The 22,937-nt window shown below is 40.8% G+C and overlaps 1 protein-coding gene across 1 annotated transcript in view; it reads left to right on the forward strand.

Annotated features, from left to right (window-relative positions):
- The window catches only part of Itk (IL2 inducible T cell kinase), a 61,397-nt gene that overhangs the window by 20,883 nt on the left and 17,577 nt on the right, over positions 1-22,937 (forward strand). The window contains exons 3-8 of the mRNA XM_074057638.1: positions 173-254; positions 2,165-2,293; positions 6,034-6,074; positions 8,195-8,346; positions 12,532-12,597; positions 17,502-17,556. Of these exons, the coding sequence (XP_073913739.1) occupies positions 173-254; positions 2,165-2,293; positions 6,034-6,074; positions 8,195-8,346; positions 12,532-12,597; positions 17,502-17,556 (525 nt within the window). The remainder of the gene's footprint in view (positions 1-172; positions 255-2,164; positions 2,294-6,033; positions 6,075-8,194; positions 8,347-12,531; positions 12,598-17,501; positions 17,557-22,937) is intronic.

Consider the following 22,937-nt stretch of genomic DNA (forward strand, 5'->3'; position numbering starts at 1 on the left):
GTGGAGGTTTAACCTGATTGCACAGCACCCAAACTTCTAGGTAGAAAGGGCACTAGCTCCCCAGTCCCCCAGATTTGCTGATATGATAGCAGACCTCACCCAGATGGGCCCGCTGTCAGTCACCCATTGCTGGGCATCCCACTCACCCTGGACTCTGTGTGTGTGTCTCCAGGTTGTACACGACAACTATCTCCTGTATGTGTTTGCTCCAGACCGCGAAAGCCGGCAGCGCTGGGTGCTCACCCTCAAAGAAGGTAATTCAATTCCTGTGCCCTTGAGTCACGGGTCCTGTGGTGGAAGGGGATCCATGGTAAAAGAGAGTGGGGTCAGAAAAAAGCTGACGTCAAACGTTTCTCCCTTTCTGTATTAGCAAAGGTCCCAAGTTTTTGCCCTGGGTCCAGGAGGCAAAAACAGGTATAGTTCAAGATTAGGGAAAATTCAGCTGACTGTCACCTGTTCTTGAAAGACTCCAAACTAAGAATGGTTTCTGTAGTTTTAAATGATTCATTTCAGAGGATTGTACGAGTTCCCACTTACTACCCTTGATTTTGCCTCTTAGTTAGAAAAACCTCAAATATTTTCTATCTGGCCTTTAAAGAAAAAGTGTGCCAACTCTGTGTATTCTGAGAAGAATAGAACGTTGGCCCCTGAGTTGGAACGCTTGGGTTGAAATAGGACTCTTCTGTCCGTGTGCTCTGTGCTCTCGGGCAAGTTCTTAACTGCTTTGGGTCTGAGTTTCCCCATGTGTGAAGCGGAGGAGGGGATTAGCAGTACCTGGTCCAGAGCGGATGAGTGTAAAACACTTAGAAGTAACCGTCCTGTAGTCTGTGCCCTAGAACCGAGACCAGCTGTTTCTTAAGCCTCGTCTTCCTGGCAGCATAATCAGAACCAGTGTAGTACTGAGTCTGTGGACTGGCTCTAAGGTGAAAATCCCAGCTCTGCTGATTGCTAGTGTGTGACCTTGGCCAATTTCCTTGACCTTCGTGGGTCTCCTGGTCCTCATTATAAATTTCGACTAACGACAGTCATGGGTTTCAGCCCCCAAAGAGCACTGGATTGATATCAAGATTACTATTATTCTTTAGCCTGAAGCATCTGATGTGTCAGGAGATCTGGTTTCAAATATTAATCTGTCTCTAAGTAGCTGTGAGGGCTAAGATTAAGCAAGTCCCTTGCTTTCTCTGGAGCCAGGATTCCTCCGTCTGAAAAGTAAGGATACAAATAATAAGACTTATCTGCTTCCAAGGTCAAATGAGCCTCAAATGGAATATGAGCAGGCAAGTGCAGGTCAGACTGGAAAGGGCTCCAAGTCCAACAGCCACGATGAAGAGCAAACACTAAGTGAAAAGTCATCGAGAAACCCCAGCTGTGTCCACCAGCCAATCTTCTGTATGAAGGGGTTTGACACACAGGATGCTAAAGCCGGAAGGCAGATCAGAGATTACCTGTCTAGTGCTGTGGGGTTCCTCCCCCCACCCCAACGGCTGAGTCTCTTTTTTTCTACCAAAATCTGACCCCAAGGCCACAAATCTAGAAGAGATAAAAGCAAAGTTGCTGTGGTCAAGGGGAAAGAGGTGAAGAGGTGGGGATCCCACCCTTTCAGCCTCCCCATTAACCCCAAGGCGCCTTTGTGGAGCCCACTGATCCAGGCTAACACCCTCATTGCATAGCAAGGGAAATTGAGGCACAAATAAGAGTTCACTCAAACCTAAGGACACACAACTAAACAGAGGGAGAACCAGGGAAGAACCTGGATCTGCTGGTAACTAGATCTGACACACACTCCCTCAGTAAATAGCACAATGCCATTTTTCTGGTTATTATGGGTATAATCAGGCCATACAGCAGAGTCCAGTCTCAGAATGCTGTAAAATTAGGGTCAAGCACAGTGGCTCCTATCTGTAGTGTCAGCTACTTGGGAAGCAGAGATTGGGAGGGTTGCAGTTCTAGACTAGCCCCAACAGAAGAGTTAGTGAAAACCTATCTGAAAAATAACTAAAGCAAAAAGGGCTGGGCCCATGGCTCAAGTGGTAAAGCACCTGCCTAGCAATCACAAGATACTGAACTCAAATCTCAGTAGTCCCCCCCAAAAAATCTGTAATATTGGTGGCCCTTGAAGAACTGACCTGGAAATAACTCTTCTGCTGGTTCCAACCTCTTTCAGAAACAAGGAATAATAATAGTCTGGTGACCAAGTATCATCCTAATTTCTGGATGGATGGGAGATGGAGGTGCTGTTCCCAGATGGAGAAACTTGCAGTAGGCTGTGCCCCATATGATCCAACCAAGAACGGTAAGACTGGCAGTGTGCCTTCTCCTTTGTGAAAGTGCTATAAAGAGGAGTTCTAGGCCTGGTATTGCAGCTCACTCCTGTAATCCCAGCTACACAGGAGGCATAGGTAGGAAGATCGAGGTCCAAGACCAACCCCAGGAGAAAACACAAGATCCTATCTGAAAAAAGGGCTGGGAATGTGGCTCAAATAGTAAAGCACCTGCCCAGCGGCCCTGGGTTCAAACCCCAGTACCACTAAAAAATAAATTAGAAAGGAAACATTTTCCAGCTTCCCATTATTAGGGGTGTCAGGTCAAATGGAAAATTCTACATACTTTTTTCAGAGGGGAATCACCAATCTCTACCACCACTCTGTTTCTGCTTTTTTATGTCACAACTGATGTCTATAAACCTTCTGCTATTCAAACCAAACAGGATCCATGCCACTTGGGAGCTAGTCAGAAATGCAAAATCTCTGGTCTCGCCCAGATCACTGGGTCAGAACGTGCATTTTCATAAGATCCCCGGAAGCTCTGCCTGCAGGGCAGAGTTTGAGAAGCACTGCCATCTTCTGATGCTGAAAAGTCCAAACAGCATCATCTACTTAGATCTTAAATCACACACCCAGCCTTAAGATGTACACACTAACGTTATCTAATACCGTGACGACACACACCACACCTTTAATTACACAAATTCAACTCAGTAGATGTGGAGGGAGGGGAGAATCTTTATTTTCCCCTGTGGACTCTTCCTGCCTCCCCTTCAAATTTGTCCTTGTGACATACATGATCTCAGAGAATAAGAGTCTGTCGTGTAGATGCAAAACGAAAACAAGACTTGTTTCTCGACCTTTGACATCCAAGGGTCAGGTCCTGGGGATGGGACGACAGTTTGATTTTTACCTTACATGATGGACTTTGGGATCTTAACCTCCCATACAGTGCAGCTTTGCCCTAAGTGCATGTTTTCATAGGCCTTATTACTCACAACTGGGATGGATGGTGTGATGGTAAACAAACTTGAACTCAGCTTGCTCAAGGTCATGCAGCCAGGAAGGGCTCTGCCAAGCCATGATTGAGAAGGGATGAATTCTTTTCCTTCCATTTTCCTCTCCGTTCAGGCTTTCCTACCATAGTTACTTTTCTCATCTGTCAGTTTCTTTTTACACTGAACGTAATATTTCGGATTGACAACACCAGGCGGATGCAGCATGTGGTCGGGTTTTCCGTGGCTTCCTGAGTCACAGCCTGTCAGTGCCACTTTAAAAACCACCACTTCTCACCTTGCACTTTGGGAGTAATTCTTACCATGTCTCAGAAGCCAGCGACCCTGCACGTTAGCCCTGACACTACTCAGTGGGGAAGAGACAGAAGGTTTGTTTGGGTGGGATCTGCCAGGACAGGGGATGGCCTGGGCTTGCCTTCAGGAGAGAAATCCCTTTGTAAAACCAGCGAGCTGCTCTCCAGTTCCTGCCAGCACCTTGCAGTGGGCCCTCAGATGACTCACTTGGTCACCTAAGAGTCCTAATGTCCTCATCTCTAAAATGGTAGGGGAGTTCTCAGGGTCCGAGATGAAATAATACCCATGCCCCCTTCCAAGTGTGAAATTCTTTGCATCTGTTTCTATTTTGTGATTTTCACCGTGTGGGTTGTAGCCGTTCCTCTGCAAGGGTACAGGGCTCCCTCCCCTGAGTGGTAAATATGTGAGGAGGCGTCAGGAGCATCTGAGTGACTCAACATAACTACCCTTGGGGTGGGCTGGTCATGGCGAGGCCTCCCCATGTGACCTCAGGGCCTAACAGCTCTGTTATGTCATTGTCATGGGCGTGCTTTGCTTTGTAACCACACCATCTCCTACTCTAGCACAGCCTCACCTCCACCCTCTTCTGATTTGGGGAAATAACCCACCCCCACAATTGTTCTGACAAAATTGAGGGCAGAATGCAGAGTAGGTTTTTTTGTTTATTTGTTTTGTTTTTTGCTGGTACTGAGGTTTGAACTCTGGGTCTTGTGCTTGCTAGGCAGGTGCTCTACCACCTCAGCCATTCCACCAGCCTAAGAAGCACCTTGCACTGTGGACACAGCACAGGGTCGTATGCCTAGGGTGAAGGTGCTTAAGGTTCCTGGGTGGGGCACATTGAAAATACAGAGTTCATGAACACAAGGCTTTGGAGTAAAAAAAAAAAATCTGAGTTGAGACCCATCCCTGTCCCTTCCTTGCTGTGAATTCGTATATGTTCCTTAGCCACACTGAGCTTCTAGGGCAGTTTCTAGGGCAGAGAAAGATAATAGGTAGTTACTTCTAGTGGTTGTTGGGAGAGTCATTGGGATTCTAGAATGTTCTTACCACAGCTGCTGGCCCTTAATGAGCTTCCACTAAATGGTAATGTGTTTACCAGTCTTTCTTACTTATGGATGAAAGAATCTGAGGCTGAGACAGCAATACGTGTACATCTGGGACTCAGGAATGGCTGAGTAGAAATGAACCCTGTACACCAGCCCATAGCAACACCCACTGCTGCCGCTAGATCCAGTCCTAACCATAGCACCTGCCAGTGTCACATGCAGGGAAGAGAAGGAAGATCACAGCAGGAAATGAAAGAGACCAGTCACAGAAGGTCCAGGGCTGGAAGGGGCCCAAGGCCACATCTCATGTTGGTGGAGCCGGGGTTGAATAGAGCACCAGCTTCCTGGATGAGGGCTGAGGGCTAAATAGGATACACACTTTTGATTGTGTGTGACTTCCTCTTGTCCACTAGTTGTATACCCAAGTCAGTGCCAGAGCTGCCGTTGCTTAAAGGGCCAGCACAGGGCTGAGCTCCCGTGTTGATGGGTGACTCTCTCTTCTCCCATGTACCTAAGGTGGGCTGTCCTGCTTCAGTGCCTCGCTGCCTGCTATGCAGCCAGTCCCCTTCTCATCGCTAATGATTTAGACATCTTCGTACTGAGCTGAAGCCTGGGCATATCTTCCCACCCTCTCTCCCGCTTTCCCAGACCAGACACACAACTTGGTCCATTATTCCAGACCTGTCCTCTGCAGTGGCACAAGGGAGAAATAGGGAGAGATGGGAGTGAAGAAATGAAAGGAAGGAGAGGGAGAACAGAGAGAGAAAAGAAGAAGTGAAAGGAGGGAAGAGGAAGGAGAGACCTAAAGAGAGGGAAATATGGAGGCACAAAAAGATAAGCACAGAGAGAGAGGGAGAAACATTGGGGTGTATAGTTTGGGGGAGGCAGAAAAACATCTGTTCAGGTGCCACAGGCAACTAAAAGCAGATTCCCACCAACTCAAAAAGCGGAACAACACCATCCCACCTCACCCACCCCCAAAGGAGCCCACAGCAGCCTCAGGAAGCCAGTGATTGAGTCACTGTCCCTGAGTCAGAAATTCCCACTCCTGGGCTGAGCAAGTGGCATATATGTTCCTGGAAGTCTCTCCACCTGCAGAAAATGGCCCAGGCTCCCCGCCGCCCCACCAACACTGACACACACACACTCCTCCCTAATCAAGTTTTTCCTGGGAATATAGGAGAGAACCCAGAATATTGACTTCTGGAAGTTTCTGGTGTATCCTAGAAAAGGAAATTAGAAACCAGCAATTGAAAGAGATGAAAGACAGGTTCAGCAAGGTTATTTCTGTTTTCTCTATCTCCTGTCATCTCCTTTGCCCCTGTTCTGCTGTTCTCCCTGGGCCCCTTTGCTCTGAAAGGCGGGGTTTTCGTGCTCATCTTTCTTTTCTGTTTTTTTGTTTGTTTGTTTCAGCTTCAAAGAAGCCTCTTCCTCCTACTCCTGAAGACAACAGGGTGAGTGAGGGGCTTGGTGGACCCCAACACTGCAGGCCTGATGGGCATCTGCCTGTGTTTCTCACACCTGGATTCGTGCCTATGACTGCCATGAAATCTGCTATATTCAGTGTATCAGTGCTCAGACTATTTCTCGCATCTGTCTGCTTAAAGGACCATGGAGCAGCTAAATCTGCACCTTTCTGTATCATCCCACGTGCCTGCCTGGGATCAAACTGTGTTTTTACTCTATGCCTCGACATGCAAGTACTTTGGAGACCTGCGTTTGATATGCTTTATTTCAAAGCACTTCCAGGCTTTTATTATCTATGTTAAAACTAAGTGTCTCTTCTCTGCACTTCAGAGGGTTATAGTTTTAGTTTCACTTTAAAGCTTGGGAACTCAAGTCCCAAGAGATGTCTTGAGCCTTCTCCATGGCCATTCAGCCACTTAGCAGGACACAGAATTTCTGGTGTGGTGGTCTTTAGCTCAGAGGTGGTTCTTGAAGAACTAGAAACAAGTGTACTCTGTAAAGAAGACAGAGAATACGAAAAAAGATAGGAGAATGACACCCCTCACCTTATGGGCACATTAACACAATGTCCACATTGAGCACTTGGCCTCTATTCCAGAATCTACCAATTCGCCCCGTCCTCCTTCTCCCAGAAGAACGAGCTGGGCTTTGTTCCCCTCCAGCCAGCATTCTGGGTGACATGTCAAAACTGACAGCTTCCCCTAAAGGAAGCTCTGAATCTTCCAAACCTCAGGCTGCTTTTTAGATCTGTCACCAGCCAACTCACTTACAACAGGGACAGGGGTGCTCTTGCATCAACACAGAAAACGAGTGCTCTTTTCCTTTCTTTACTGGACTTTCTCGGGGCTGATTCAGCACCTCCTTGCAGACCTGCTTTGGAATCCTGCTGCCTCACTTGCACATAGCCCCCCTCGCAGCCCCACCTAAGTCCACACCTCTCATCTTAAGTAACAGCTGGCGCCTGCCTTGCTTTCATGGTCACTGAAGGTGAAATGCAAAGACAAAAAAAAAAAATGCTGGCCCCTGCCCTTCCTGGACTCTGTCCTTTGGCTTTTCAGGTTTCTGGAAGGAGTAGCATCCTCACTACTTTGAGCTCTCTGACCTCCAGGGTTTGGAATCATCGCCCTAATTTCAGCCACACATCTAAAACCATGGCAACCTTCCTCTTACTCTTTGCCACTTGAAGTCATTTCTCATTTCACCTGCTTGTTCTCTTACCTGAGGTGTAATGATGCCTCAGGTTGGCACATAGAGGAATGATATTTTAAAGCTATGCTTTTAGTCCTCACCCTCTCAGTCAGTTCAGAAGAGCCTCCTGAGTGACCCCTCAGGAGTGAATGTGTCTCCTTGTGCCCTTTCTTTCTAGCTCCCTGTCCTCAAAGTCCTACCCCTGCCACTGTTATTTGGGCTGTGGTGAGGCCCCTCAGTCCAGTGGAGCTGTCCCCTACCTGGGGCCAGGAGAACTTGGGCGTCATGGCTGTTTTGAGGCCTGGAGCAGATGGCAAGGAAATGACTCTCACCTACTCCAAATCTCACCATATCACCTGGGCTCCCCAAATCTGCCACCCCGTCTCAGATAAGCTCAGCCTGAACTCTGATGATTGCTTGCTTTTATGGTCTTTTCTTCACATTTTCAGTATCTCATCCTGAGAAAGGTACTGCTAAGGCATGAGCCAGAGGGTCTGTGAGAGAAATAAGGGAGGCCATGTGGGGCAGACCACAGAAAGACTAACTCTAAGTTAGCTAGATCCATTTCCCCATATGGGCCTGTTTCTCCATTCAAAATGAAGGCACGGATTAAATAAATTCTTAATGGTGCCAATAGAGAAACCAGCAGACATTTGTGGAAAGCTTGTGGCTGCTTGAAATTCACTGTGGTCAGAATGTACCTCATGGAATGAAAGAATTGGGTATTCACGTTTCTGTGTCCTGTGAAGCATCCTAATTCTAACTCCTAAAGCAAACCAAGTGGAAGAAAATGGATTGTCTCCACGAACACCCCAGTGATGGTGGAACCCAGAGAAATGAAGTAGCATAGATGTAGGACCGACATGCAGCTCCAGGAACCCCTTCTTATGTCTGCTTGGTTTTGTTGTCTCTTCCCCAGCGGTCACTTCAGGAACCTAAAGAAACCCTGGTCATTGCTTTGTATGACTACCAAACCAGTGACCCTCAGGAGCTGGCACTGCGGTGTGATGAGGAATACTATCTGCTGGACAGTTCTGAGATTCACTGGTGGCGAGTTCAAGACCGAAATGGGTGAGGCATCTTGGTGGCTGCTGTCCTAGCATTTGAGGTGCTGTGAGAACCCCCTACCCAATGTTCCCCCTCACTGAGTTAGGGAAGGAGCAGAGCAAGAGGAAGAGGGAGTACTGATCAGTCTTCCTCATCTCAGAATGGCTAGGAGGGATCTGCTGACATGCTTACTCCCTGCTCAAAACGCATCTGAAAATCCCCGGGCTTTCTCCACTGACCTATACAGTTTGGGAGATTGGCAATGTGTCCAGAAAAGCACTGCTTTTCTTGAGTGTGTAAGTGTAGCTAGAGGTACACCTATTATGCCATGTTTGTTTTCCATGGAGAGAAAAGAGAAAGTACAGATCGGTGGTTGTATTAGGAAGTACCAGAAGATACTAAAGTTTTGGTTGTGAACTCAGTCATTGAAGTAGCCATATAAACAAATCATGGAGAAAAGACTGCACAGATTCTGATCGCCCACTATGGGATTTTTGAGTGGAAACCATGAGCCCTTCTATAACCTGAAACACAGAATGACTATCATTGACCTTCAGAATGCACTGGGATAGATGTTACTTAGACACTCATGCCTACACTGCTTTAAGGCTTTACTTTTTCCTTTTAACATATCAGAGGTATTAAACGATGCCCTGGAACATCTTCCAAAACATAATTTCAATGATTGCATGAGTCCAGCACATAAATGTGCCCTTGCCTAGCAAATTCCCTTGTTAACCACGTAGGTTCTTTCCAGCATTTTGCAAATATCAACATCACTGTGATTAACATTTTTATTGTTACCATTACAGGTTTAAATGCTTTCAAGTATGAGATTCTTAATTTAGATTTATGAAAAGGAAAAAGAAAACATCCTAGTATTGCAATATCTCATTAGCCTATCTCAATATTTCATTTTAAAACAAAATTAGGGGCAAAGGTTATAGCTCAGTGGTAAAGAGCTCGCCTAGCATGAGTTTGATCACCAGCACCACAAAATAAAAAAAAAAAAAAAAGCAGAAGAAATTGAATAAATAAGAATAAGTAATAAACTAGGAGAACTGTGGTCCAAGCCAGCCTGGGCAAAAAGCAAGACTCTGTCTCTAAAATAGCCAGAGGAAAAGGGGCTGGAGAAGTGGCTCAAGTCTAGAGCACCTGCCTAGTAAGCATGAAGCCATGAGTTCAATGCCAGTACCATCAAAATAAATAAACTAACTATAGCAAGAAATATACATGAAAACTAAACCACCTTCTATTTGCTCCCCCCACATCAATTCCCAAATCACTATGAATACTTTCTTGTATATCCTAGACAGAAAATTTATACAAATGAGTCCTTTCTTATTTGTGCTAAGAAATAAGAAAAAAATAATTATTTTGTTCTTTGCTTTTTTTTAATCTTTTATGATATACCTTAGACATTTTTTCACATCAGTGCATACCAACCTACTTCTTTCTAACATAATTGCATAGTGTTAAAATGTATGTTTCAATTATAAATATTTGAGTGATCTCTTATGATGGAACACTTCATTTTTAGCATCTTTGTTTTTTTTATTTCAAACAAGTCTGTAATGAAGATCTTGCATTATTTATGCATCTTGACAATCTTTTGAATACACACACACACATCACATTTCTTACTACAGAACTATTGAGTAAGAGTATATGATATCTTAATTTTGATAGATAATTTCCCCAAGAAGCTTGTCAACTTTACCTTCCCCCAACAGGATTATAGAAGTACAAAAACAGGGTATCATTAACTTTCAAGAAAGAAAGAGAATTAGGGAAGGGAGGAGGGTGATACTTCTTTAAATTAAGGCTTGACTTTGACATCCACTAATATTTACATTCTCAAGGTATGTTCTGAATCTCTTAATTAACCCCACTGCGGGGGCAGGAGGAAGCAGTGGTGAGGGAGGTGACGTAATTAGATGAAGGGCTATGATTTGAAAGGCAGGGTAGCTTACTGTCTAAAAACAGACAACACCTCTCATCTGGAACATCCCTTTCTATCTAACTTGTGGAGGCTAGCAGGAAGGTCCCGTCACCTTCTCTTTGCCTTTATGGGGAGGCCCATATCAGAAGCAGTTCAATGCTGCCAGGGTCTACCAACACCAAAGAAAGTGGAAATTCAGTTCTATTGACATTATTTAACACACCTAATGTTTTCATCTAGGTCGTCCTTCCCCAAATGACAGTTTATCCTTTGTTTAGAGACCTACTGAAAGGCTCAAGTCTGCATTTCAAAGGACATCAGGGAGGACCCCTCCCAGAGGCCGTCAGTATTCTGGGAGTTTCCTTGGTCTGCTTTGAAATAGTGGGAAGTTCATGAGATGGGGAGAGAGAAAACTTGGACTTTGGTATCTGTTACTCCTGCCACATGAGACTACAGTCAAGTCACATACCCTCTGGGAGCCCATTTTCTTAGCTACAAAATGCAAATGATGATATCAGCTTTGTCTGTCTCACGGTGTTGAAAAGATCAATGAGGGAGTGAGTTTGTGAATTCTATGTATTCATATAGAAGTGGTGAGAATTGGCACCATTTGTGTAGGTAAATCAAATTTGGTTGGCATGTTACATTTATCCAATATTCTATTCAATAGCAAAAACACTATTTATTCTATTAATATAATTGTATACATATGGTATGGCCAAAAAAAAAAAAAAAAAAAGAAGGTAAAATTCAGGAAATTCCAAAGAGAGAGAGGAGGAATAGCAAATTTCAGAAAAAGCTGGCTCCCCTCACTTGGCAGTGTGTCAAGGATGGGTCTGAGGCCAGATTTTCAACTCTCCAAAGAAAGTGCACCATGATTAATTAGCCACACCTACCATAGGATACCAAATAATCATCCTGTCTTTGGCGTTTCTAGTCTTTAGCTACACATAACTACTCCAGAACAACAGTGCTTTGCAGAACAATTTGCCAGTCTCCCAAGTCTTGATCTCTTCACTCTTCAAAACCATTCTGACATAAATCACCCATTCTAATTAAACATAATGACTGGACTGAAAATTGACCTTACTTATAAAAATCAAAACACTTTATGGAGGAAGAATGAAGAAAATATCAGATGTCCATTTATGCGTTTGCAGAGCACAGAGGGATTTTGTGTGTAATCTAGTTAAGGTCCCTTGTTTTTAGGAAAAAACAGACAGTTGAAGGGGTCCTGCCCTCAGTTTCTGGTGAATAATGAATTCAAGAGTTCTTTGAGACCTACGAGGCTATTCACAAGTGTTTTTTTAAAAGTTTATATTCTCATTAATTTCCTTATTCTTTTTTTACTTATGCACTCTTATCTTTTGGGGGGCAGTACTGGGGGTTGAACTGAAGTTCTTGTGTTTGTTAAGCAGGCACTCTACCACTTGGAGCCACACCCTCAGCCCTTTTTGCTTTAGTTATTTTTTGGTAAGGGTCTCACACTTATGCCCAGGCTGACCTGAACCACCATCCTTCTATTTACACTTTCCACAGAGTAGGGATGACAGGTATGATGGTTGAGATGTGATCTCTCAAATTTTTTGCCTGGGCTGGTCTTAAATCAAGATCCTTCTAATCTCTGCCTCCCAGGTAGCTAGGATTACAAGTATGTGCCACAGCACCTAGCTTCCTTTATGCACCATTATTAATCCCTACTCACAAATGATTCCCCACCCTCAAATTACCCCCCTTTTTTTTCCTTGTCTTTATAGATCTGAAGAAGCCCAATTAGTGAAAACTTGAATTTAAAAGCATGTAATACCAACTGGGAGTATCTTTCAGGAACTGTGGTTGGAAAAACATTATTTATATTTTAATTATTTTGGTTTCCTGACTATAAAATAATGCCATAAAGTGGAAAAAATGCTGATTATTGCACAAACATGTTTCCTTATAGAAAATAAAGACAGAACACTAATCTTTTTTTTTCCAGTAGAGGAAATTTCACAATGAGAGCAGCAAGCAGAGGCTTTTATGTCAAAATTGCCATTTGTTTCTTGTTAGATTTCATATGTTGGTGGTAAAACCTATTGCTTTTAGCAGATAACAGGCTATTATTCTTACCACTTCTTTTATTCTACAACCTTTAGATGTCCTAACACAAATACCAAATAATGTGAGACTTACCCATTTTTAAATGACTGTTAATGGATTAGGTCTATAAAACAAAGATGTAAAAGTTAGTTCCATGTGAGCCTAACCACTAATTTCCTTTTTAACAGACATGAAGGATATGTACCAAGCAGCTATCTGGTGGAAAAATCTCCAAACAGCCTGGAAACCTATGAGTAAGTTATTTTATGTTTGAAAAATGTACTAAGGAATCCTCCCAAGGTCAAAAGTAAATTATTGGTTGACTATAGAAATACCAGATGCTTCTTTTCTTGACCTGCTCTCTTTCTCTCCCATTCTCAAATCACTGAACGGTGTGTACCACAAATAAGGGGAGGAGGGTAAGTGTGGTATGTATACTGCCCTTTCCTTTTATCCAAGGAATGATTCTCAGGTGCCTTGAAAGATTGTGTAAAAGGAAAAGGTCCTTCTTGGAAGCCCAGCAACACTGGTCTTACCTAAGAAGGAAAAGCACTATGAACCCTGGATCAGATATAAACTTACTTAAAACATGGTTTGATCTTGCCAATACCAGGACAATGGACAAGTAGGTATTAAGCATCTGTTTAGATTGTGCTAAGTATTTGTTTCCAAGCCTTTATTTAGAAGAAGAATCCACATAGGTATAATTTTAATGGAACTAATGAATATTTAATAAAGTTTGATTGTACTGTACAAAGTACATACTGTGTACATATATTTCCTAGCTCAGGGGCTGAGGGGTTCAGAAGCAACACCACCTCAGTATCAAAGTGCACACTTACCACTCAGATGCTGGTTTCTAAATATACTCCCTACTGAACAAAGAACCAGGACTTCCTGGAGAAACATTGGCAATTCTAGGGTTTGGGCAGGGAAAGAACTAGATAGATAAGCTTGGGACATCTTCTTGCACCAACAAGTAAAGAAGTGCTTTAAGAAAATGCTTGTTAATGGTGTGGACACATAAGTCAGCTTTAAAAGGCTCCCTCTGGCCAAAATTAAGACAATTTGAGTACCAAATAAATAATGATAGTAATGGAGTATCATTCATTGAATAAAATGAGATTATAATTATAAATTGAGAGATAAATAAGTAAATATATAGGAAGAAAAAGTTCTTTGTTACAGTAGAATGCCAGCTAATGAATGTAGAAGTCATGGAAAATCACCATTTGTAACAAAGTTTCAACCTACTAGTTGAAGTTTCAACTCTCTCTAGTTTCTACTAGAGAGAGAGAAAATATGAGGAGACACAGTGTATTACAGGGTATCAAAATTATTCCCCCATAAATCACTTGCAGCTGCAAAGTGGGGATCACTCTTAGACCTTCTCCTAACTTAAGAATCAAAGTTCCTATAAATACGGGTAAAAAGTCACCATATTTCTTCCCGGGTGATGTCCTGAGAACCTACCATCACTTCTGTGGTTTTCCTGCCCCGAATACACACAATGAAAACTTAATCATGAATGTGTGTTAGACAAATCCAACTTCAGAAATACTCTGTAAAATAGACTATGCATTTCAAAAATTGTTGATATCATGAAAGTCACCAAAAGTCTCAGAAATTCATCCACATTAAAGGAAACTAAAAGGCATGGAAACTAAATGAACTTATAATCTCAAATTGGAACCATAAGAATATTTTTTACACACATGTTTATTGGCAAAATAGATGAGATTTTGGTAAGGTCTGTAATTAGACAGTAATATTGTATAGATATTAAGTTTCATGATTTTGGTAACTGCTGTGGTTGTAGAAGTGTGTTTTCCATGTTTTAGGGTATTAGTTTGATTAGGAGTAAAAGTCTATTCTCAAACAGGTCAGAAAAAAATTGGCCTATTCATATCTTTGTCTAGAGAGAATGGTAAAGTATATGTTTAAAACTTCAGACCAGGACGCATCTTGGGAGTTCTTTTAAAATATTTTATGACTTTTCTTTTTTGAACTTATTTAAAAATAAAAAAATGAAGTACTCATTAAATATAAGATACTAATGCAGAAGTCTACAAGCTAATGAGACGTTTTATTAAGTCATTAGGACTCTTATTAGTTCAAATGTGTTCAGGTTATTTATGGCTGAGATGGTGACCGGTTCAGTGGTGAAGAGGTACCATTTTCTTAAGAGTCTTTCATCCGAGTATGTGTGAGTGGCCCTTGCCTTAGCTAGCAGCAGGCTCATCAGTTCCAAGACTACTCTAGCTGAAAGGGAACATATATGAGATATGCTTAAATAAAGTAAAATTATTTTTTATAATCAGTGCCTTTCAAGAAAAAATAGGCATCTATTTCAAACAACCACTAGGTGGAATTTTTTTTTGTTGTTTTTGCATTTAATCAGAACCACTGTGTTTGTTATTGAGGAAGCAAATTCAAAATTCCAACAGAACATAATGTAATATGGAATAATGGAGTCTGGGGAAATTTTAAATAGTATATTTCCCTACCTAGAGGAATTTTAAGTCCTTTTAAATATAAAACACAATAGGTAAACAAAGCTGTCTATGAGCCTATTTGTACCATGAGCAATCTGCTTGCATTTTCTGGGTTATGGGACCTCAGTTAGAAAGGAAAATGATTTATAAACAAACATCCAGGTACTTAATAGACAGCTAGATATATAAAAGATATTCAGTGCAATGACTCTTTAGTCTTGAACTTAATTTTGCTTTGTTTTAGACAAGCTCTGCATAAGATCTCCAAAATGTATCATCTGGTAATCAGGAGTTGGTAAATTGTCTGGACTCGGGTCTCCTGCCTTGGTTTGGGGGAAGAAGCTTGGGCAAATTATTGTCATCCCCCTTTATTCTTGGGGAATATGTTTCATAACCTCCAGTGGATGCTTAAAACTGCAGATAGTTTGAAACGCAATACGTATTACATTTTTCCTATATATGCACCATCCTATGATAAAGTCTACCTTACAATTAGACACAGTAAAAGATTAATAATAATAACTATAATGAAATTTAACATTAATAACAATATATGGTACTAAAATTACATCATAACTACTCTTGAACTTCAAGACATTATTAAGCAAAATAAGCATTACTTGAACACAAACCCAACAACACTATGACACTCCATCTGATCCTCAAGACAACTACTGAGTGACTAAAAGACAGGTGGCAAGTACTGCATGGACATGCTATGCAAGAAGGAATGATTCATGCAGGAGAGAGCCAGACAGTGTGAGATTTACAGAGCACACAATTTATGGCTTATGAATTGTTTATTTTTGGAATTTTTCATGTAATAGTTTTGGACTATGGGTTGACCATGGGGAAACTGCAACTGAGGGACTACTGTATGTCACCCTATTTGAGCTCAGATCCCTTCCCTATAAAATGAAGGGTCAGAAAAGAGGAGGCAAAACATGAATTCTTGTTGATGTTCCCCTCACTTCCTGTGCACTGAACTCGGGTAGACTTCACTCTTGATGGTGGCACTTTACCCACTGTACCCAGACTGTCTTCAAACTTTACAATGCATAGCTGTAGGAAACCACTACTATTTGCTTGGAGTTTTCACACAAGATGAAGCCCCCTATTAAATAATGTCTAGATGGCTATGGAGGTATAAACTTTGTTCTGTCATATCATGTTCAAAAAACTGAAACAAAAGAGTGGGTATGATGGCTCAAAACTAAATGGTTTATAGCTACTTGGGAGGCTGAGATCAGAAAAATTGTGTTTGAAGCAACCAGGACAAAAAGGGTTTGGAGACCTTCATCTCAACCAATGCCTGGCTGTAGTGACATGAACCTACTATCCCAGCTATGCTCAAAGAAGAGGGCTGAAGTCCAGCCCAGCGCAGGCATAAAGCGAGGCCCTATCACAAAAGTAACCAATACAACAGGGTGCTGGTGGCTCACACCTGTATTCCTAGCTACTCAGGAGACAGAGATCAGGATGATAGAGGTTCAAAGCCTGGACAAATAGTTCATGAGACCCTATCTCAAAAATACCCAGCACAAAAAAGAGCTGGTGGAGTGGCTCAAGTGGCACAACATCTGCCTAGCAAGCATGAGGCCCTGAGTTCAATCCCCAATACCACCAAATAAATAAATAAGAATCCACTGATTTTCCTATTCCTGGATACTCTCAAATAGCCAGACAAGTTTAGTAACTAATGTTCCTTCCCCACCTAGAACTTCTCTCCTCTTGAATTTATTGATTTCCAAAACTAATTGTCCACTACCTCCTCTTACTTAATAAGTGGCCAGAAAGGTCAGAATTTGACTTAAATATTGCAATAACAATCGAAAAACCCTACATCTCCAAATCATTCTTATTCTTCTCTACCACTTTTTAGTTCTTTTCCAGATATCAAAATCATACAAATTGTGTAATTACTTTGTAAAAGATCTGGAAGATTAGTCTTTTTTTTCATTTTTATTAGCATATATTCATTGTACGGAAGGGATACGTTGTGACAATTCCAAATATCTTTACAGTGTACATTGGATAGATTGCCCCCACCAGCTCCTCCCCAACCTCCTCCCCACCCCACTCAGAACAATCACAAAAGGTTTCATTGTTCTATTTCATAGGTGTATATGAAGCCCATTGACCATATCCCTCACTTTCATCTCCTCCATTCACCCTCTCCCCTCCCACAGGTACCCTCCTCATGTTACCTGTTTTATCGTTCCATCCTTCATTTGTAAAGGAAGACTAGTCTTAAAGAGAAAACCTGGCTATTGTTTTAAAAGGATATTTGCTAAACCTTTAACTTGATATTAACTTTTTATACTGCTCTCACACCCTGCTGCTTATGACATGGAGAGGAAGATCAATGTTTTCTAAAACTCTATTATAAAAAGTTTCTAACATGCACAAAAATATGGAGAAAAATATAATGAACACCCCAAAACCCAGCTTCAACAATTGTCAATATTTTGCTGATTCCCTTTCATTATTTCCTGTCCCAGTAAACATCTTGCTGCCTGGAAATGGGTCTTGCCTTTGCTTTTGAGTTTGAAAGTACTGGCAGAAACAGGAAGTGAACACATGATTTTCTAGCATTATCTTTCATAAGTAAATAAGGAAACATTTAAAAATGTCATTAACACATGACTTTTTCTTGCTTTCAGGTGGTACAATAAGAGCATCAGTCGAGACAAAGCTGAAAAACTTCTTTTGGACACAGTAAGTTGCTATTTCTCCAATCAGGCTGTGACTTATGTCAACGTCAGGTTAACGATGGCTTTCATGTCTGATGACAAGTGTGCTGGGATTTTCAGGACAGCAATCACAGGAGAGGAAACCTGGGGAGCCCAGGCCTGGGTATTAGCATCAGAGCTACCGAGCCATCAAGGTTGCTCTGCCTGGCATACATTTCTGCCTAGGTCAGGGCTCAGATTCTGCCTGGTTGGGCTTTCTGTTCACAGGAAATAAAGCACTTGCTTTAACTTGTTTTTTTCTGAACAATTTTTTTCTCTAAAGTCTCTAAAGGCAGCAGGACTGATCTTACCAGGAATGTCAGGATGACGGGTGAGAAGGACGACAAGAGAGAAAGCATGGTATAGTGGGACAAGTATTGGGTTCCAGTCCCTGCTCTATCACCAGCTCAGGGTGTGACTTGAAAGGCATCCCTTCTTTCTTCTGGGTCTCAGTTTGTCAGTGAGGACAAGATGAGCACTGGAGCAAATCAGGGATGCCAGGTACCCTGCCCTAATGCTGCCCCTCTGCTCCTCGCCCTGTGCAAGCAGGAGATCACTGCCCATGCCATCAGAACTCTACTGGGAAACAAGACAAGCTCTAGAGAGTTAGAGGATAGTCTAGAGTAAATGACGATAAACTGTGAAGGAGCTGGGAAAGAGTTCATGGAGGAAGAGGAACGAAGCTGATCCCGTAATTCCCAACAATGTGTATGGGCTCCTTTTTGCTGATCCTCACCAACATTTGTTGATTTTTATTTCCTTGATGATAGCTATTCTGGCAAAGAGGAGATGGAATCTCAGTGTAGTTTGATTTCATATTCCCGATGGCTAGGGATGCTGGCCATCTCATGTATTTATTTCTGCTTTGGAGAACTGTCCAGTTCATTTTCTCACTTACTGGTGGGTTATTTGTTCTTTTGTTGTTTAATTTTTAAGTTCTTTATATAGTTTGGATACTAATCCCCTGGTGGATGAATAGCTTGCAAAGATTTTCTCCCATTCTGTAGACTGCCTCTTCACTCTGGTAACTATTTCCTTTGCTAAACAGAAGCTTTTTAATTTGATGCAATCCCATTTGTCTTGCTATTATTTCCTGACTTATTGGAATCCTAATCAGGAAGTTGTTGCCTGTGCCTGTATCTTCAAGTGTCCTCCCTATGTTTCCCTTTAGTACTTTCAGAGTTTCAGGTCTTTCATTAAGGTCTTTGATCAATTTGGAATTGATTTTTGTGCAGAGTGAGAAATGAGGACCTACTTTCAGTCTTCTGTATGTTGATATCCAGTTTCCCAGCACCATTTGTTAAAGAGGCTGTCTTTTCTTGTCTGTTTTTGGCACCCAGTCAAGAATCAGCTACAGCCGTAGCTATGTGGGTTTATTTCTACGTCCTCTATTCCATTGGTCAATGTGTCTGTTTTTGTGCAAGTACCATGTTGGTTTTGTTACAATAACTCTGTGATATAATTTAAAATCAAGTATTGTGATGCCTCCAGCATTACTCTTTTTGCTCAGGATTGCTTTGGATAATTGGAGTCTTTTATGCTTCCATATGAATTTTAGGATTGTTACTTTTTTCTTGTTCTGTAAAGAATGCCATTGGAATTTTAACATTGGATTCACAGATTGCTTTCCTTAATATGGCCATTTTCATAATATTAATTCTGATTCTCCATGAACATGGGAAGTCTTTCCATCTTTTAGTCTTTAACTTCTTTCTTCAGTGTTTTATGGATTTCATTGCACAGGTTTTTCAATTCCTCAGTTAGGTTTATTCCTAGACATGTTTTGGGGGACAATGGACTGTTTTCCTGATTTCTTCCTCAGCATATTCACTATGGTTATGTAGAAAAGCTACTGATTTTTATATGTTGACTTCGTGTCGTGCTACCTTGCTTAAAGTGCTTATCAGATCTGAGAGTTTTCTCATGGAGTCTTTAGGGTCTTCTGGGAGTGGGATAGGAGGGCCCTGGGACTTTAAACTCAGGTTCTTGCACTTGAGCCATGCTCCCAGTCCATATCTTTTAAGTATAGGATTATATTGTAAGTGAATTGGGATAATTTGACTTCTTTCTTTGCTATTTATATCCCTTTTATTTCTTTCTGTTGCCTTATTGCTGTGTCTATGAATTCTAGTGCTGTAATGAATAAGAATTGAATGAGTGAATACCCTTGTCTCATTCCTGATTTTAAAGGAAATGCTTTAAGTTTTTCCCTACTCAGTATAATGTTTGCTATCAAATTGTCATATGTGGAATTTATTATGTAGAAGTATGATTCTTGTATTCATAGTTTCTTCAGGGTTTTTATCATGAAGGGATGTTGAATTTTGTCAAATGCTTTTTCTGTATTTATTGAGATGATTATGTGACCTTTCTCCTTGATTTTATCTATGTGCTATATTACATTTATCGATTTGTGTATGTTGAACCATTCCTGCATCCCTGGATGGAAACCAACTTGATTATGGTGTATGATCTTCTTAGTGTGTTACTGAATTCTGCTTATAAGTATTTTATTGAGGGTTTTTGCATCTATGTTTATCAAGGTAGTTGGTCTATAGTTTTGTTGTTATTGTTGTTTTTTCATATCCAGTGTTGGTATCAGGATAATACTGGCTTTGTAGACTAAGCTTGAAAGCATGCCTTCCCTTTCGTTTTTATGGAGTATTTTGAGGAACTTTGGTGTTAGTTCTTTAGAGATCTAGTAGAAGGATTCAGCAGTGAATCCTTCCAGTTCTCTGCTTTACTTTATTGACAGACTCTTTATTACTCTTTATATAATCTGCTTAGGTTGTTTATATCCTCTTGGCTCAATTTTGGTAGGTCATAATTGTCTATAAATTTACCTGTTTCTTCTAGATTTTCCAATTTATTGGGATATAAGTTTTCAAAACATTCTATGATGATCCTCTATATTTCAGTGTGATCTGTTCTAATATCCCTTTTCTCATTTTTAATTTTATTAATTGGTTCTTCTCTTTTTCTTGGGGTTAGTTTGACTAAAGGATTGTCAATCTTCTTCATCTTTCAAAGAACCAACACTTTGTATTCATTTAGTCATCATTTCATTTCCACCCTGATTTTTAATTTTTCTGTCATCTACTAATTTTGGGTTTAGCCTGTTCTTGTTTTTCTAAGACTTTGAAGTGCATCTTCAGTTTTTTTGAGATCTCTCTAACTTTTTTAATGTAGCCATTCATAGCTATAAACTTCCTCTTAAAATTTCCTTTACTACGTCCCAAAAGTTATTTTAAGTTATGTTATCATTTTAATTTCATTCTAGGAAGTTTTTAATTTCCCCTCTGATTTCTTCAATGATCTATTGGTCACTCAAAAGTGTGTTGTTCGATCTTTATGTATTTGCATAAGCTCTTTTTTTATTTTTGTCATCCTAGGGTTTTAAGTTCAGTGCCTCACACTTGCTAGGCAAGTGCTCTACCACTTGAACCACATGCCCAGCAATTATTTCTGTAACGTCTTTTGCTTTTGATTTCTAATTTTATTCCATTATGATGTGAGAAATTGTTTCAATGTTTTATATTTATTAAGAGTTGTTTCATGGCCTAAAATATGACCTGCTTTGGAGGCTCTTCCATGTTCTGCTGAGATGAATGCGTATTTGCAGCTGTTGATTAATATTCTCTAGACGTCTATAAGTTCATTTGATCTATGGAGCAGGTTAACACTGATGTATCTTTGTTGATTTTTTTCCTCTGGATGATCTATCTATTGATAATAATGGAATAATAAAATCACCCACTATTGTTGTTTATGTACCTGTGTGTCCCTTTATGTCCAGAAGTATTTGTTTCATGCATCAACATTTGGTGCAAATATATTTACATATATATATTATTTATGTGCAACTTGCATATAAATGTGAATATATATATTTACATGTACTATCATTATTTCTTCTTGATATATTATTCCCTTTATTAATATGTAGTGACTATCTTTATCCCTTCAGAGTAGTTTGGCTTGAAGTCTGCTTTGTCAGATATAAATATAGCACCTTTTTGCCTTCAGATTCTATTTACTTGGAATATTATTTTTCACCCTTTCACCTTCAGTCAGTGTGTGTCTTTACCAGTGAGATGAATTTCTTGCACACAGCAAGTAGTTGAAGCTTGTTTTTTAAATCATGCAGCCAATCTGCATCATTGGAGGAAAGTGGTACTGGAGTTTGAACTCAGGGCCTTGCACTTGCTAGGGAAGCACTCTCCCACTACAGCCATAACTCTATCCCTTTTTGCTTTAGTTATATTTCAGATAGGATCTTGAGCTTTTTACACAGGCTGGCTTTGGACTGTGATCCTCCTACCTCTGACTTCCAAGGAACTGTGATTACAGGCATATGCCACCATGTCTAGCTTTTTCTTTGAAGCAGGGTCTCACTAATTGTTGTTTTGGGGGGGAGTGGGGAAAGAGGGGGACCAGAACAGCCTCAAACCATGATCCTCCTATTTCCACCACTGAAGTAGCTGGGATTGCAGGCATAAGCCTCCATGTCTTTTAATTGGAGACCTAAAGCCATTTATAGTTATTGTAGTTCTTGAAAGGAACTTTCTAATTTCTCCCTTCTTCATCTTACAAGTTTGCTTGTTTAGTGAGTTTATAGTGTTTGATTTTTTCCTAATTCTCATTTGTTTATCAATTCTTTAGTGAGATTTAATCTTTCCAAGGCTCTCATGTTGATATCTCTCTTTCGCTTCTGTGTGTAGTGTTCTGTTAAGTCTCTTCTGCAATGCTGGCTTAGTCATGAATTGCTTTGTTTATGTTCATCATGGGAAGTCTTTATTTCTCTTCAATTTAAAAGAATAGCTTTGGTTGGTATAGTAATCTTGGTTGACAGTTATTTTGTTTCAGGACTTGAAATACATCAGTCCATGCTCTTCAGATCTTAATTCTGATGAGAGGTCTGCTATCATTCTGATAGGTTTGCATTTGTATTTAACTTGGTGCTTCTCCCTTGCAGTTTTCAGGGTTCTTTGTTTTATACTCTTGGCATATTAACGATAATATCATGCAGAGAAGTTCTCTCCCAGTCATGTCTATTTGGGGTTCTAAATGCCTCTGTAGTACTTGGATGTCCATTTCTTTCCCTGGATTTGGGGATTTTTCTGCTGTAACTTTGCTGAATAGGTTTTCTCTGCCTTTAGTCTGTATCTCAGCTCCTTCTACACCACAGAGTCTGTTTTTGTGTCTTATTTGTGTCCCAGAGGTTTGGGATGTTGTGGTCATGATTTTTTTTCCTTTATTGTTCTCTGGATGTAATAATTCCTCAGCTTGTCTTCAATCCTTGTTATTCTTTCTCCCCTCCCACTCCCAGTCTAGTCTATTGCTGATGCTTTCCACTGAATTTTTTAT

The sequence above is a fragment of the Castor canadensis genome, chromosome 16, assembly GCF_047511655.1.
Source record: "Castor canadensis chromosome 16, mCasCan1.hap1v2, whole genome shotgun sequence".
NCBI classification, from domain to species: Eukaryota; Metazoa; Chordata; class Mammalia; order Rodentia; family Castoridae; genus Castor; species Castor canadensis.